At 37.4% G+C, this 14703-nt stretch overlaps 2 protein-coding genes across 2 annotated transcripts in view; one reads left to right on the top strand and one right to left on the bottom strand.

Annotated features, from left to right (window-relative positions):
• LOC106139847 (clustered mitochondria protein homolog) overlaps positions 1 to 8865 on the top strand; it is a 32356-nt gene extending 23491 nt beyond the window's left edge. Inside the window, exons 13-24 of the mRNA XM_060947398.1 lie at positions 110 to 215; positions 296 to 678; positions 959 to 1161; positions 1518 to 1724; positions 2106 to 2339; positions 2507 to 2589; positions 2674 to 2803; positions 2911 to 3183; positions 3400 to 3525; positions 4226 to 4441; positions 4763 to 4977; positions 6380 to 8865. Of these exons, the coding sequence (XP_060803381.1) occupies positions 110 to 215; positions 296 to 678; positions 959 to 1161; positions 1518 to 1724; positions 2106 to 2339; positions 2507 to 2589; positions 2674 to 2803; positions 2911 to 3183; positions 3400 to 3525; positions 4226 to 4441; positions 4763 to 4977; positions 6380 to 6506 (2303 nt within the window). The 3' untranslated portion in view covers positions 6507 to 8865. The remainder of the gene's footprint in view (positions 1 to 109; positions 216 to 295; positions 679 to 958; positions 1162 to 1517; positions 1725 to 2105; positions 2340 to 2506; positions 2590 to 2673; positions 2804 to 2910; positions 3184 to 3399; positions 3526 to 4225; positions 4442 to 4762; positions 4978 to 6379) is intronic.
• Positions 8866 to 9086: 221 nt separating this feature from the next.
• On the bottom strand, positions 9087 to 13495 carry LOC106139838 (ubiquitin carboxyl-terminal hydrolase calypso). Its single transcript, XM_060947235.1, has 8 exons — positions 12944 to 13495; positions 12634 to 12781; positions 11761 to 11944; positions 11435 to 11583; positions 11121 to 11309; positions 10450 to 10520; positions 9853 to 10062; positions 9087 to 9587 (listed from the first exon to the last, which is right to left on the bottom strand). Exons 1-8 carry the CDS (start codon positions 13316 to 13318, stop codon positions 9393 to 9395), a joined length of 1521 nt encoding a protein of 506 aa, XP_060803218.1. The 5' UTR covers positions 13319 to 13495; the 3' UTR covers positions 9087 to 9392.
• Between the last annotated feature and the right edge of the window lie 1208 nt (positions 13496 to 14703).

Here is a 14703-nt window from a genome sequence, read left to right as displayed (position 1 = left end):
GTTACAAATTCATAAATGTAAAATTTTTGTTGTTGAATATAAGATGTTCTATTACAGAAAAAAAAATGTACTCTTTATTTACAACCAGTTATTATTTGATATTTTTCAGTGGAAGACGACGAATTGAGAGAGGACATAAAATCGATGGGATTCCCTATTATACATAAGCACAAACTCTGCTGCCTTAGACAGGAATTAGTTGATAGTTTTGTTGAGTAAGTACAAAATTTCTCGCCTAATGTTTCTCGCACAAAATTAATTATTTAATTTAATATATTTATCTGTTTTGTTGCAGGGCTCGTTACTTTATGTTTATCCGATATGCCGCGTTCCACTTACAGCAGTTAAGTGCGAAGAGACAGAAAGATACTGAACAAAAGTCAATTGAAGCGAACAAAGAAAACACTGAAAAGAAACCTACTCCTGAATCAGAGAAGAGTAAGCGAGACAACAAAAGTCAAGAAAAGGAGATAAAGGACAAGAAACAAAAGAAAGAGAAAGAAAGTGCCAAAAAAGAAGAAATAAAAATTGATGATAAAGATGAGAAGGAGGAGAAAGCCAAAGATGATGAATTGTTATTGAATGAAAATTATTCGGAAATCGATACAGATGTTGCCAAAAAGATTGTTGAGAGTATTACAGACTCGATCTGCAGTGGGGATAAGCAAGAGAGCGATAGTGAGTTCTTTTTTTATATTTTTATTACAGTTTCCAGTGTTTTGAGTTAAGAAGAGTCGTTTTTAAAAAAAAAGGTGTCCAGTTCTTGGCTTTACCCGCGTACAGAAGCCGGTTTTTGGGAACATATAGGATGGGAGCAGTAATTTGTCCATAAACTTTGCATATTTATTTTTGGAATAATTTGGAAACAGTTTATCATTGAATCAAGGAGATATATATTTATAATGTTAGTTATTTAGTCTGTTTGCTTGGTAAATTCATGTGTGTTATTTAATTTCAGCGGGTGAGCGTTCAAGAGCTGTAGTAGCAGCCGCGGCTCGTGCAGTCGCTTCGCTCAAGGAGTCTGAATTCGATGTCCGCTTCAACCCCGATGTTTATTCTGCGGGCATCAAGCACGCGGCCACGCCGGAACAACTTGCCAAACAACGCCATCTGGTGAAGGAAGCCGCAGCTTTCCTGCTTACCACCCAGATACCCGCATTTGTAAGTTCTGCATTACAGTTTTACATATTTATTGTGAAGTAAGTAAATTATCGCGTAAGTTCTTTCAGCATACAAAAAACAATCAGACTTAATTAATGTACAACAATATATGTATAAAAAGCTAAATTATAAAAGACTGTTTAACGTTTTCTATGTACTATTTTGTAGTGAAAACTTTATTGATTTATGTGTATATTGTTACAAAGTTATTGAAATATACAATTGTATGTTTCCCAAATAAATATATTGTGAGTTAGTTACGGTTTTACAATAATCTGTGCAAATACAAGAACTTGGTGTTACGTTTATTAAGTTTATAACTGAAATGTTGTTAAAGTATTATTTATATTATTTAGGTTCGCGAATGCCTCGAGCACACGTCTACCCCAATGGATGGCGCTGGGCTGACTGAAGCACTCCACGCTCGCGGTATCAACATCCGATACTTGGGCAGAGTGGCGGCAGCATTGAAGCCTCATCCACACCTCGCCTACCTTCACGCCATCGCTGTGGGCGAACTAGTGCTGCGAGCGGCTAAGCATATCCACACTGCGTATCTACAGGTCTGTATACATTGTTTTCAGAAATGTAGCAATGGAGTGTGAGCTAAGATTTTTAGGGCAATGTCGTTCTGTGGCCCCTTGAAACAACTCTACATAGCAGTTGTAGTAATTGCTAATAGTATTAGGTATGTAGCTATTTGTCGTGGGGGTTCATGAGGTGCAAGCTGATTGTCTACGGTATAGGTTATAGTGAAAATTCATTCAGAAGTGATTGGTACAAAAAAGTAATAGTGTATTTTACATTTGATTCCTCTGCGCTTGGTCTGCACTTGCTCCATACCTGGTTTTCGGAAGCAAGTAGTGAAAACAAGTTGGTCGAAATTGTGATAAAAAGATCTGTCTATGTCTCGTTTGTGATGAAAGCACGTTTTGTATGTTTAGGGGTGCGAGGCCATGTGCACCGGCGCGGCCGTGGCCCACTTCCTCAACTGCCTGCTGGGCGCGTGCGCCAGCATCCAGCCGGGCGCGGGCGAGGCGCCGGTGTGCGCGCGCTCGGGCCGCGGCGCCCGCTCGCGGCGCGCGCGGCGGCACCACCAGCCGGCGCCGCCGCCGCCCTCCGACTGGCAGAACTTGACGCACAAGTCGCTGTTTTCGCAGATACGGCAAGAGCTCAAGGTGTGTTCCTTTTTTCATTTTTCTATGCGGCCTGTTACATGCTACAAGTTTGTAAGGTCTATCATCGGAACTCCATCTAATTATTTTAACAACTTTCTATGATACCCACCTTATGAAGTGATAGCGATTGGTTATCGATCTATCATTTTCTTTATCTATCATTTCAGGCATATTGGGGTTATGAACTTAACGCTGAAAACATGGATGTTGTTATAGAGAAAAATGGTCTTCAGAAAATATCATTGCTCAGGTATTTATTGTGCTACGCATGAAATTGGATGTTTAATTTTTAAATAAATGCATAACAATTTGTAATTTATTCTTTTCATTGCAGGTCCTTTGCTCTAAAAGTGGGCTTGCAGCTAATGTTACGCGAATACGATTTTGACAACAAGAGCAAGCCAACTTTCACTGGATCTGATATCATGAATATTTTCCCAGTTGTGAAACATATCAATCCTAGGGTAAGTCTAAATAAGCCACTTCTAGGGCTAGAGGCCCAGCGCGGGCAAATTTATGTTCATTTATTTACCAATGATTTTAATTAAACGATAAATTTCAAAACTTCCAGGCATCAGACGCTTACAACTTCTACACAACGGGCCAGAATAAAATTCAAGCTGGTGCCGTGAATGAAGGCCACGAAATGATCGCCGAAGCTTTGAATCTTCTCAACAATGTATACGGCGCTATGCACGGAGAAATTGCTCAATGTCTCCGCATGGTGGCGCGACTGTGCTATGTGACCGGGGAACATAGGGATGCCATGGCTTATCAGCAGAAAGCTGTCCTGATGTCCGAGAGGGTCAACGGCATTGATCATCCGTATACTATTACTGAATACGTGAGTATTTCAACCTAATTATTCACCCTTAAATTGTTTAAAAGGTTTAGTTGTTTGCCATAATAAATACCTATACTAGAACAATGTGAACGAAAATGTGCGACATATACAGATAATCATATAGTTTTATACAATTATCTTCCATTGAACATTTTTTTTAATTTAAAGTAGTAATAAGTAAAACACAAGTCTGATAAAGAAATACTTTATTTCCAGTCCCACCTCGCATTATACTGTTTTGCGAACGGTCAAGTGAGTACGGCGTTGAAACTCCTGTATCGCGCGCGGTACCTCGCGTTGCTTGTTTGCGGCGAGAACCACCCAGAGATGGCGCTGTTAGATGTAAGTGCCTCCCTCATATTTTATTTTTATTTCTACTTAGATTTGTAGGTGGAATTTAAAACTTAGTGATCTGTTTATGCGCCTATTAATACTGTCCATGTATTAACATCCGACTTTGTTTTTGTCTTTTTTGTGCTTCCTAGCATTGACCCTGACGTTCACTTTGTATCCAGTAGTGGGATCAGTGAAAGTTATTTCTATGTATTTTGTGTGTACCCATTGTGAATCATGTTTTTTCGACGGCCTCTGTGGCGCAGCGGTAGTACGCTTGTCTGTGATACCGGAGGTCCCGGGTTCGAATCCCGGTCAGGGCATGATGAGAAAAGAACTTTTTCTGATTGGCCTGGGTCTTGGATGTTTATCTATATAAGTATTTATTATAAAATATAGTATCGTTGAGTTAGTATCTCGTAACACAAGTCTCGAACTTACTTCGAGGCTAACTTAATCTGTGTTATTTGTCCCGTATATATTTATTTATTATTTATGTTTACACATTCAGTTAAAGAGCCGATTTTCATACAAGCTTTTACTTATCTTGAGGATCCGCCAGCATTGTAAAAAACATGACCCTGTATTTATTAAAACCGACCAAAGGAGGGTCAGATTAGATCTGCCGGCGATTGTTTAAAACTCATCGAAGAACTACACTGAGAACTATACTACATGGACATATGAACACTTAATTTATTCACTACAGAGCAACATCGCGCTTATTCTCCACGCGGTCGGCGAGTTCGAACTCTCTCTTCGTTTCGCTGAGAAAGCGTTATCAGTGACAGCGGCGTCTCACGGACCGCGCTCACTAAAGGCGGCGGTGGCGCGCCATCTGTTGGCGAGAACTCTGTCTTGTTTGGGAGACTTCAGAGCCGCGTTGCAGCACGAGAAGGAGACGTACTCTATTTACAAGCAGCTAGTAAGTTGTGTTTTAAATGTAGCAATAACCTTTCAAATACGGAACGGTGGCTTTGTGCGGGCCTTGGTTGCCGGTGGTGGCGGGCCATATGTCGGCGAGACCTATGTCTTGTCTATTTGGTTCCAACAACATGATATGGCAATTACTCTTATAAGCCAAATCGTTATGGGAAGGAAGGAACCTTACAAACCAAATCCGCATTAGCTGAAATAATGATGCGACTGCTGAAAACTATGCCGTTATCCGAAATTGTGCAAATTTTCAATGTGTATAGTTTGTTTAGCTGATCCGTATCCTAAAGTTTTTCATTGATCCCATCAGCTGGGCGAACAACACGAGAAGACACGCGAATCGTCGGAGTGCCTGCGCCACCTGACGCAGCAAGCCGTGGTGCTGCAGAAGCGGCTCGCCGAAGCGTACGGGCGCGCGCCGCACGCGCCGCCCGCGCCGCCGCCGCTGCACATCCAGCCGCCCGCCATGGCCTCCGTCATTGACATGCTCAACCTCATCAACGGCATCCTCTTTGTTCAGATCAGGTAACACGCTTGTTAAATAAAACATTTTCACGTTATTAATCATATATTAACAATGTGTACATAGCAACTGTAGCCAAGTGGATATCACATAGAGTAAGTATGACTACACCATGGAGTAGGTATGTTACCAAAGGGTAAGTATATAACAACACTATAATCACGTCTATATCCCTTGCGGGATAGAGACCCGGAGATGTGGGGGAGAGGCAACAGTCTTAAAAAGACTGATTGTTCACGTTCAGCTATTTGGTTTAATGATATAAATGAGATTCAAAATAATGATAGGTGGCTAGACAAACACCTAAAACAAGAATCCCAAGTTTATACCTAAGCCTATTCAGGTGTAAGCATGATATAAGCCAACTACCTCTGTATGGTTGCAGAGATTAGAGCTGAGTCACCTTGTATAAAAAAATACCTAGGGTACTCCAGCATTATGATGAAAGACTGGACCCCGGTCTTTTGACCCAGGACCAGGACCCCAGAGATGTAGATCATATTAAAATTATACATAGGATATTGATCCCATGAGAGTCAATATCACTTTGAAACGCACACTTTTTCTCTTTTTAATTTTAATATGATCAAGGCGATTGGTATTGTTGTTAAGACAACTCTTTAAGAAAATAAACATACCTACAGTAGCGTCCCAGTACATTTTTGATCTTATAATGTATGTTAGGAAAAATACCTCTTTTTTTCAAAAAGTTAGTGCCACAACTGATAGAAATTTACGTAATAAACATAAATTAGTCATGCCGTTTCATAGGCTTAGCAAAGTCAGTAAATCATTTATGGGGAACTGTATACGATTTTATAATAGGTTGCCGGAGTCTGTTCTTGATATGCCCAACCGAAAATTCAAAGAGTATGTAAAGAAAGTACTTTGTGAGAAGGCTTATTATAGGACTGATGATTACCTTAATGATAAAAACATCTGGCTCGAGCTTGGCACAGGAACCTCGTAATTAATTGTAGTTTAATTTGAACTTAAATCAAAATTTCAGTACACTCTGTACATAAATCTTTTTAAAATTGGCAATCCATAATATATATATATATATATAATATTCCTTTTTTCAATATTAAATCTCATAAATATATAAATCTGAACAATGTATTCTCCCGTCCACATTCTATTCTAAGTATTATTTAATATTGTGAAGTTGACGTTGTTGAAGAAAATGCTGCAGTGCAGTTTGTTACCGCTTCTTCTGCACTGACGCCTTGGAAGCGGCAGTAAACTTAGTTTTTAAGTAATTTATTTGACGTCAACCAATGTTGTTAAACCATACGACAATTATTAAGCGATATATCATATCCTATAATAATGAATAAAAATTTTGAATTTTGAATTTGAATTTTGAAATTTTGTTACATAACTCATAAAATGTGTTTCCAGTCGTCATGACATTGAGCAGTTCAAGGCGGAAATCGAAAAAAGGCAATTGAAAGACTTACCACTCCCCGAGGTACTCAGCGAGTTATGCCTGAAGGAAGGAGAAGGTTCCCAGGCGGCGGACAGTTGAGGACCAGGCTCCTTCAAAGACGAGGGTCGGAAGGACTAAACCTCTGTGTGACGTCACAGGATTTATGCTCCATGGGCGCGACCCAAACGGAACGTAGTGGCAGCCATAAAACAATTCCCGATAACCATATAAATCGATTGGCTCGTTTTACGTAGGTATTTCAATCGAGACTCATTATACACTTTATCAGTAGTATTGAGACGTTTACTATCAAATTGGCCAGTTTTCGGATCCATAAATCCTGCTGACGTTATTGAAAGAGATTTATGTTATAGTGTGAGGCATCGTAGCGCAAATTTGTTTGTGAAATTTTGAATCATTTTGTGTCGGATGTTTAAATAAATTATCATGCCAATTGTTTTTTATAACATGTTATTTTCAATTTTTTTTAATTATGCCGTAAACTAATAATGTTTGATACATTATTGGGTAAAATGAATTAATTGCGTGTTGAAAATAGCACCTACCAGAATTACCAATATTTTCCGACGATTGTTTTATTATTATAAGTGTTGTCGTGGGTTTGCGATACGGTGCCACTTACACCCAGTACATTGTTACTATTATAATTATTGATTGATGATATTGTTCCTTATCTATGAATGTATGCTGTAGTGATAGTGTGCTAAGGTTTGATGTAGATTTTTTTGTTAGTCAAATTTTGAGGATATTATTTTGATCAAATAATTAAGTGTTTAAATTTAATGAATTCTTGCAGTGCAATAGATTTTATTTATGCATGTGCATATATTGCTATATTCCGCTCAAATCACGCAGACGTAGGTTTAATTTTATGCTTCCGTTTCGAATTCACAATTTTACGGACATCCAAAGTAGTGCAATGACTTTGTAGTGATAATAGCAATAAGTTTTGGTTGTGAACCCGAACGCGTACTGGCGTACTGGTGCTACTGCCAACTCCTACGTGTAATGATTTTATGAATTGTTAGTGTCGAGTATTATTTTCTTTTTTTTAGGGCGGGAGTATAATGTTGAATACCCATAGACTTAGATATTCAGTTATATTGTGATTGAAATGTAACAGGATTTGGAAGTTGAACTCGCTTTATTATCTGCGTAACTTATAAAATACAATATCGAGTCTGTATCTGTGAACACTGCCTCTATTGTTACTTTAGTTTCTGGTTTTAGTGTTAGTGCCATATAAAGTAGTGATTGTAAGTTCTTTTTTATGTAATATTTCTGTTAGACTGTGATATGTAATGTTTTATCAATTAATCATCGAGTCACTTGCCTTGTCTGTGCGATAGACCTTTTACCTGGTAAAATATAAATGCTATAAAATCCGTTATTAATAAAATATTATAGCGATAACTTCTCACTGTCATAGCATGCTTATTGTAAATATTACATGTTCTTGTTCTCTGACAATAATGTTGTTATGATTCCTGACAGGCATGTTAGGAATGCATTTCTTCTGAAGCAGACGTCAGCGAAATTTAAGCTCAAAGTTTTATTTTATTTATTTGTTTAACTCCTGAGTGCAGGCCACTTGCTAAACTAATGGAAACACGCTCATATTAATCGGAATTGATCCACAAATTTTAGCACAAATTTATTTTATATTTAAAGAATTTTATTTTCTTTTATAGTGCTTATGTATCTACAGAATGAATGGTATGTGCAGCGAGCAATTCATAACACTAGTCAATGAAGCATCAGATGTAAAATAGAGATACGAAATACATTATATTGTTAATATTTTGCTTTTTACCGATGTTTATCTGTAAGTACTGTTGTAAATTAATGTTTCACACTTTATCCTATCGGATTTGGCTTTATCCTTGGCTCTGCTTCTATGCTGAATGTATCTCTGGCTGAATTTGAACCGGATAAATGTGCCTTAAACTGCGTTTGTCTACGATGTTTGCGTAAAATGGATCGGTTTCATGGAAATAGTTTGTTAGCAATAAGCATTACTGTTCAAACAGAGGTCTATTGAGATCGTAGGTGAAGTCGGTGGCCAATCACGGCGGTGTTTTGGAAAGCTTATCGTTTAATATTAAGATGGGACAACGTGATTTTTATGATGGATTTGCATTGTACCACTAGTTACGTCTCTACTACTTTGTATTAAGTAGTAGTCTTAAATTCTTGCTTGCTTACCCAGTTACTTAAGCAGGCTTTATTAAAATGTATCAAAAACTTGTACTTCTGTGAGACGCAACTAGTGCAGCATTGTCCATAATCCATAAGCCGTCAAGTAAGCATGTTGGATGAAGTATGTGCCTAAGCAAACAATAATCATGTTGTTGTTGTTACATTTCTTTAACAATATGACGACCATGTAAATACGGCTCTGTTCGTAATATACTAATAAAATCGTTTTTAAAATCTTGATATATTTTAATTTTACCCTGTCCTTTGTCCAATCCCTTATGTTCAAATAAACTTCATAACGCTATTTGGTTAGGCCTCGTTTAATCTTTCGTAATAGGAATTTTGGATGAAAAGTATTAAACTTGATTGCGAATATAGCTTCAGTGTTTTGAAAAAAAAAAAAGAAATAGTTTCATTTGTAAGTAAATCCAATCACTTTTAATAAATAACATACAATACGTTATAAATTGTTGAGATTAAACAGTTGTGAATGTTTAAATATAACTAAATAGGTATCAAGGTAAAGCAGTTTCGTTCCTAAAACGATGTATGTAGAAAAATCAGCAACAAATTGTTACATGACATTTTACCTAATTTATAAATATGTACTAAATCTGAGAAAAAAACTTGTCAATTAAATTAATTGTTAACGTTTCGTAACGCGTTCTATTTAATGTTAGAACGAAGTGCATTTACAAAAAAGTATACAAAGCGTAAGCGAATTCCGATTTCAGTTTTGTCGCGCGCTCCTCTGAACGTTTCCATTCACTTCCTGCCGCGCGGCCTCGGGCGCGGCCTGGCGCGCGGCCGGGGGCGCGGCCTGCGCCGGCGCACGCGCGGCGCGCGGCCCCGCTCCAGCTGCGCGGCCACCAGCTCGGCCAGCGCGCCCTGCTCCGCCAGCATCGACAGGAACGTGCAGATGAACTCGTCGTAGTTGTGCGTGCGCCGGCAGTCGTCCACCTGATAACAGTTATTTACGTACAAATTACGTAAGATTTACAAGACTGAATAGTAATAGGGTTTAAGAAATTTCCCAAATCTTTAACAGCAAGCATTACTAACAGGCGCTGTCACAACTTATGAATGAAGTAACAAAAAAAAAGCATACCTAAGAGATAAATAGAAATTATATCTAAAATGGGTATAACCTATTAGTAAGGTATTTACACAAAATAAAAATAAAACTCTTTTATTAAAATGAACTGAAAAGGCAAAAACAAGTCACCTTATACATATCCCTCTTATCGTTTTCGTCGTTCAAAGCCTGCTGACATGCTTGCACCTCGCTCACTATACTAGTCATGAGAGCATTCAGCTCCGCGTGCGTTAGCAATAGCTTGCGTGGCTTGAACGGCTGCTCGGCCGCCGACTCGAAGCACATCACTATCGGACACTCGTTACTTCTTACTATCGCTGTTGTGGAAGATGGGTATATCTGAAACATTTTAAGAGATAAGTGTTTTTCTGTTTTAATAAATCTTAAAAAAAATGTATAATGCGCCACATAGAGTCAACGTGCCTAGGATACTGCCAGTGTTCGACCGCTGTATTGTGGCACTAATTCACTCAAAAGCCAAAGAGTCATAGTTTATCGCGCAATAGAGACAGCGTCGCGGGTGCCATGCTAGCCCCGCAGATTGCCTCCCATCAGGGACCACAAGAACATATCGTCGTTAGTTTAATCGACAGCCTTGAATGACTTTTCACTTGCTGTATGCTGTCCGTTAGCTGAATATTGGGAATTACTATAAAAGAGCAGCTTTTATATAGGCAGAAAAAGAAGAAGTCTCTAACATTCTTGAGAAAAAAATCAAGAACTTACATCTCCTATTATTTCATTGTCTCTGTTTAGTGTGAAGAACTTGACGATGGCACCTTGTTCAACTGGGTTTGCTGTAAATAAATAGTATAAAAATATAAGACTACAAACACACCAAAAAATTGATTGCTTCATTCAATATCAAACATACATATTTTTCACCAAGATAGTGAGTAGCTTGATCCTTCACATATTGTGAAGTAATATAGTTTGTCTTTAAAGAAAATAAAGTAATTGTATTCGTGTCCTTTTAAATTGTTTAAGTTTCAAAATACTTCATATGCAATACATCATTAATAGTAATTGTAATTAATGGTAATGGTAAATTAATATAAAGGAATTTATTTCTGACAACTAGACCTATTTGTTAATAACATCAACTCTGCTTAACCCAATGTAGACTGTTAGATAATGCTATTAACATTCCATAAGTCTGCTTATTGTACTTTACGAATTGTAAATGTTACATACATACATACATACATAAAATCACGCCTCTTTCCCGGAGGGGTAGGCAGAGACTACCTCTTTCCACTTGCCACGATCTCTGCATACTTCAAATACTATCTAAATGTTACAATAAAGAATAAATAAATAAACATTTCTTACTGAACTTTCTTGTCTAACCTGTAAGATAGACATGATATGTCTGAATGAATCTTGTATTTTCCTACCTAAAAGCAAGCTGTTGTCCTGCTGTGGGTGGTCAGTAGCCCCAATCTCAATGGTGATCGGCTGAGTGTAATCCAAATCGTACATCTGAACTTGGGCCGATTCCAAAGATGATAGCATATTCTCTTCACTTATTTGTACCATGTTTTCTCCTAAATTATGGTTCAGTGGTTGAATAAGTTCTCCTTGTTCTGCAAAATATGGTAATGATTAATTCACTTATTGAACTATGCCAATATGGCAAAAAATATATAAGTGATTTGTGAAACTTAAAAAGAACATTCTAAAAATATAGTTAGTGTTAATAAAAATATACCATCATATTCTCTTTTTGCTAATAGATGCCGTAAATGTTTCCCAATCTTAGACATGGCTTCTTTCACTCTCTTTTGATTAAGTTCAAGTGAACTGAGCTTCTGTGTTAAAGCAATCCTTCTGTCAGGAACTACAGCCATCAAATTAAACCTGTAATCACAAAAAGACTCTAAATCTTTTTTTCTGTATTCCTATTAATAAAACTTTATTTGTATCTATCCAAGATAAAAGTCATTAAGACAAAGTTTTTCTCATGACCTTACCAGGAATTGAACCTGAGACATGTGGTCCCGCGACACAAGCAAACATTTTTAACAGTTTATGTACCTTATATCATGTACTTGTTCACCAGCATCTCGACCTAACCTTTCTGCCATAACTCTTCTGAATTTGTCTGTCCAGTCTTCGTCAATGGCCCAAGGCCCATGGTCAGTGGGGTATGGCTTAAGACCATCTAATTCGAATAAATGACCATTTATAGGAACAAAACTGACGAAATGGTAAGCTTCCCCTGAAAGAGTAATGTAAACATTAAAGAAACCTGCATTTGATGTAATACGGCTATGGGAAGAGACGATTGTGATAATAATTAATACCAATGAATATTTTTATTTGTTTGTTTGCTGGAAGCAAATTTTGGTCAATTTTGGCAAATTTTGGTTTGGGAGCTAAGAAAAACATTAGTGTGTGCCAGCTGCTTCTCTTCCTGTACAGATTGGTAAAGTCAATCAAGGAAAAGGCTAATGAACTTGGGATTCTTCTTTTAGGCAATGGGTTAGAAACCTGCCACTTTTTAAATCTCAATTCTATCATTAAGCCACAGCTGAATGTGGCCTTCTGTTGCGAAACCGTTTGGCTTTGTTTACCTTGAAAGGGATAATTGTATGTATATATTTGTTTTAAATAAATATAAATATATACAGGACAAATTACACAGATTGAGTTAGCCTCGAAATAGGTTTGAAACTTGTGTTACGAGATACTAACTCAAAGATACTTTATTTTATAATAAATACTTAGATAGATAAACATCCAAGACCCAGACCAATCAGAGAAAGTTCATTTCTCTTCATGCCCTGACCGGGATTTGAACCCGGGACCTCCAGTGTCATAGACAAGCATATTACCACTGCGCCATAAAGGCCGTTACTAGAATAAACTCAGAAACTTGAGCAAATGTAACATGTATGTATAGATGACCTGTGAAGCGGCCAGTGGAGACTCCAGCATTTTTATCAGTTTTCTTTCGTGCCTGAGGAATGGCATGCGAGTTATGAGCACATGCTAATTCTGGTGTGTTTCCAATAGCCCATCCTTTATTCTCTGGGTTCATTCCCATGGTGTGGTGCTGTAAAGTCATAATCATTCGGGTTGAATAGTATAAATAAAATATTCTTATGTATTTTTATAAATTAATTCATTTAAAATAACATTCCATATACCGTGTAGTTAGCCCCAAACTAACTTGAAAATAAAAAAAAACTTTATGAGTCTATCAAATAACTTGTACCTTCAGTCTGCTCAAAGTTTCACCAAGGTGTAAGTTTGGACAGTTCAATAGTATAGATAGCAAGGCATGTGTGGCACAACTATTTGGCACCATTTGTTGCGCGAAAAATATATTGTTGATAGTCTCTTCATCGCGAACGAAGCTCTCTATTTGCTCTACAAACTTTCGACGGGATCTCCTCTCTTCTATCCATCTAAATAGGAATATAAAACCATACACGGGACTTTCTAAAGGTTTGTGCAAATCGTAAATCTCTTCAACTTGCACTCCTTTGACTCCAAAGTCTTCTAGCAGTAACGTAAAAAGACCCGGATCACTTTCTAACTCCAACCATCCTTCTGTGAGGCTGTTTAGTTCAACTGGCATGGTTTTCATAGATGATGGTTAATTAAGGTTATCAATTTATTACATTCGTCACATTTGTATAGTTTGTTGGTGAATCTATGTAGTTTTTAATAAAATCCAATAAGTATGCAATGTCGAATACAAGATGTACATACATATATTTGAAAGCTTCGAAGGCTATTTCCTTTTGTTTACAAGTTAATTCTGTCAATATCAATTTCTTTATTTGACATTGGCATTTAACGGCTAAGTTATGGCTATTCACGAAAGTCAACATGGCATATTTCTTATCACGGATTGTAATATTTTTTAAATGGAGAGAGCAGCACCTTAATTTAGTTCATATATATATAGACAATCCTCTAAAGGTTGCTTGAAAGAGGCTCAACCTTCATCCATCGTCTCTTAATAATAAAACTGCATGACTAACTCGCGAGTCTTAACTTGAGCAAACTAGCCACGCGACAAAACGTCTCAACCTATTTAAATTTCTATGGTATTCTGTCAGTAGGTAATAAATAAATCAATTTCTAAACGCAAGATAGCTTCTGTTTGGCGGGAAGATTTGGCACGGGAATCCTAAAATAAGGTTTTTTGTGCTATATTAATTGTATACGTACGTCTTTCACGTTAAAACCAGAAAACCTTTCTCCATAAAATTTGGATATTTATATTATGCAATATTGAGGATGGAAGGTATCTTTTACAAGGGTTCCTTTTTTTCGCATAACATTTATACTAGTTTTTTATCTGTACTTTTACTTTGTGTATCGCGAAGGAGATGCGTTGCATCAAATACGACTCAGCGCGGTTATTTTAATACATACATACATACATAAAATCATGCCTCTTTCCCGGAGGGGTAGGCAGAGACTACCTCTTTCCACTTGCCACTTAAATAATAAATATAAATTTGGAAGTTCCAACCTGCCGCACAAAATTTCTGGCCTCTACGCACTATGTTCCGCTAACATCGACCGCGAAAGGGACTAAGTTACATGCGGTCTTTTATTATGTTATGACGGCCCCCGAAATAAAAAAGTTTAACAATTCTCACTAGGTTAGAATTATCTATATCTTGTGACCAAACAAAATGGAGCGAACGGAGCTTCAAACTGTAGGTACCAATGGATGAAGCGAAGGAAGATGCAGAGATCGTGGCAAGTGGAAATGTGCCTGATGGCCCTCTGCCTACCCCTCCGGGAAAGAGGCGTGATTTTATGTATGCATGTATGATTATGCTTTCATACCTTCATTATGAATCAAATAGTTATGCGTAAACTGATGCGAATTAATATTTTTCATAACTATTATTATGATAAATAAAAGTATGCCATGTTAAATAATGACATAAAACTGTATGCATAAAAATACGAAACTGATTGCTGACCATATTTATCTGAATGTTTTTTGAT

Source organism: Amyelois transitella, chromosome 13 (genome assembly GCF_032362555.1).
Source record: "Amyelois transitella isolate CPQ chromosome 13, ilAmyTran1.1, whole genome shotgun sequence".
In the NCBI taxonomy this organism is placed as follows: Eukaryota; Metazoa; Arthropoda; class Insecta; order Lepidoptera; family Pyralidae; genus Amyelois; species Amyelois transitella.
The sequence above is the reverse complement of the archived record's forward strand: the minus strand, read 5'-3'. Positions and strand labels throughout refer to the sequence as shown.